The 2,734-nt window shown below is 49.9% G+C and overlaps 1 protein-coding gene across 1 annotated transcript; it reads left to right on the top strand.

Annotated features, from left to right (window-relative positions):
* Window positions 1–451: 451 nt before the first annotated feature.
* LOC123988923 lies at window positions 452–2,734 on the top strand. Its single transcript, XM_046289682.1, has one exon. It carries the CDS (start codon window positions 452–454, stop codon window positions 2,732–2,734), a length of 2,283 nt encoding a protein of 760 aa, XP_046145638.1.

The raw sequence follows: 2,734 nt of genomic DNA on the forward strand, positions 1-2,734 counted from the left end.
GGACCAGAGCTCTTTTGTGTCTGAGGCGGTCGCTAACTTGCTAGGTTTAGAGAAGCGCCGTATTGACGTTCCTTTGTTGGGTCTCGGTGCGAGGTCTGCAGGCACTGCTCGTATGACTACGAGTTTCGAAGTGCATTCCTTGGTTGACCCGTCGTTTCAAATTGAGGTGGAAGCTCTGATTCTTCCGAAGCTCACGTCGCAGCTTCCCGCTAGATGTGCTATGGCTTTGGATATCGAAATATTCGCGGGATTATCATTGGCTGACCCGCAATTTTATGTGCCGGGATCAGTTGATATTATTTTTGGCGCGGATATCTACGGGCAACTATTGCGATCGGGGTTGCGAAGTTTTCCTTCTTCGTCTCTGGTTGCACAAAAGACAGTCCTCGGCTGGATTGTCTCCGGCCCTGTGCATTCGGACGGTTCACGGCGGGCGGTCGATCATAAATCAATGCCGCTTCGAATGCTACACAGTGCTGCAGAGCAGGACTTAGACCAGTCGTTACAACGGTTTTGGGCCTTGGAGGAGTTACCCACGGTCACTTCAACGTTAAAGCCATTAGATGAAGCATGTGAAAAGCTATTTAGGGAATCGCATGTTCGCAATTCTGACGGTCGATTCGTTGTGCATCTCCCTTTAAAGTCTGAACCTCCTGCTGCCGGTCCGGAAACAAAACGTATGGCCATGGGCTCACTTGCTCATATGTATCGTCGGTTTGCTCGCGATCCGAAATTAGCTTTGGCATATCGCGAATTTATGACGGTCTACGAAAATTTGGGACATATGGAGCGAATTCCCGCGTCGGAACTTGATAATTCGCGTGCATGGTATTTACCTCATCACGCGGTTGTACAATCTACACCGTTGAAATGGAAGATTCGGGTGGTTTTTGATGCGTCGCGAAAGACCCGCGATGGGCACTGTTTGAATGATTTTCTCTTGGCGGGACCTGCTCTTCAGCGCGATCTTTCGTTGATTTTACTAAATTGGCGTCGGTACCGTTTCGTGTTTACCGCGGACGTGGTCAAGATGTTTAGGCAAATTTGCGTTGCGCGTGATGATCAGGATTTGCAGCGAATAGTATGGGCTCCTAGTTCTTCGGAGATGCCGGTGGTATATCGTTTGACCACCGTCACGTATGGGGCGGCGTGTGCTCCCTACCTTGCGATACGTACGCTCCTGCAGTTAGCGGAGGATGAGAAATCGCGTTTTCCACTCGGAGCTCAATGCTTGGAATTCAATACGTACGTGGACGACACGTTTTCGGGTGCGGACGAACTTTCAATCGCGTTGCGTACTAGACAGGAGCTCATTGAACTTCTGAAGTCGGCGGGCGTCGAGCTTGATAAATCGATAAATCTAGATGAGTCGGTTAAAACGCTGGGGGTTCAGTGGAATCCACATCACGATGAGTTTCGTTTCACCACGTCAGGTTTTAAAGATTTGTCCAGAGAGGTGACCAAACGGGACGTCCTTTCAAATATTGCGCGCTTGTTTGATCCGCTGGGGTGGTTGGCTCCGGTCACGATAAGCGCCAAAATCTTAATGCAGGATCTTTGGATTCTGAAGGTCGGCTGGGATTCCGTTTTACCGGTGGAAGTACAGGATAGATGGAGTGAATATTGTAATTCACTTTCGGCCATGCCTGCATTGTCAATTAATCGATGGTTGGGAGCCTCTTGCGATTCGGGTTCGCAAATTCACGGGTTTTCCGACGCTTCATCCCGCGCTTATGCGGCGGCGGTTTATATTCGAATTAACGAAGCAGATGATCGTTTCCGTGTCGTACTTTTAGCTGCCAAAAGTAAGGTTGCTCCGATAAAGACCGTGAGCATTCCAAATCTCGAACTGTGTGGAGCGATGTTGCTTGTTAAGCTTCTTCGTCACGTGCGGAAGCTTGATTTTTTGCAGAGTATACCAGTATTTGCATGGTCAGACAGTCAGATTGTTCTGATGTGGCTTCGGAAACACCCATGCCACTGGAAGACTTTCGTGGCAAACCGGGTGTCCTTTATCCAGACAGAGATGCCGGGTGCTAAATGGGCACATGTGCCTACTGGAGAAAATCCTGCGGATTTGGCTACGCGTGGATGTAGGCCTGCAGTCTTGATTGAGGCACGTCCGTGGTGGCATGGGCCTGACTGGCTTGCGATGCACGAGGAGCTTTGGCCCAAGGTGGCACTGGCTCCGCAGGTTTTGCTTGTGAAGGCGACTCCGAGTGATCCGGAGATTTTGACTAAATTTTCCTCATTGACTCGGCTAATTCGCGTGGTGGCTTATTGTCTGCGCCCATTAGTTGGCTTGCGAAGGCGCAAGGGTAACCTTCCTGCATTGCCGGAATTTTTGACTGCGTCAGAGTTGTCTGGCGCTCGGATTGCTTTGATTAGGTTAGCACAGACGCATGCATTTGAAGCAGAGATTAAGTTACTGCAGATGGGAAAGAGTTTGGCAAAGCGTAACCCGCTACTTAGTTTGGATCCGTTTTTAGACAAGTTGGACGGTATTTTGCGTGTTGGGGGCCGTCTTGGGAATTCGGTGCTGTCACATGATCGTAAGCATCCGCCTATCTTGCCACGTCGTTCGCCGCTTAGTCGGTTATTTGTGCGATATGCACATCGTGCTTGTCTTCATGGTGGACCTACGCTCACTTTGTGTACCGTGATGCAGCATGCGTGGATTCTAGGCAGGAATCGTCTAGTGAAAACTGAAATTCGTCACTGCGTCAGCGAGTGA

The sequence above is a fragment of the Osmia bicornis genome, unplaced genomic scaffold, assembly GCF_907164935.1.
Source record: "Osmia bicornis bicornis unplaced genomic scaffold, iOsmBic2.1, whole genome shotgun sequence".
Lineage (NCBI taxonomy): Eukaryota > Metazoa > Arthropoda > Insecta > Hymenoptera > Megachilidae > Osmia > Osmia bicornis.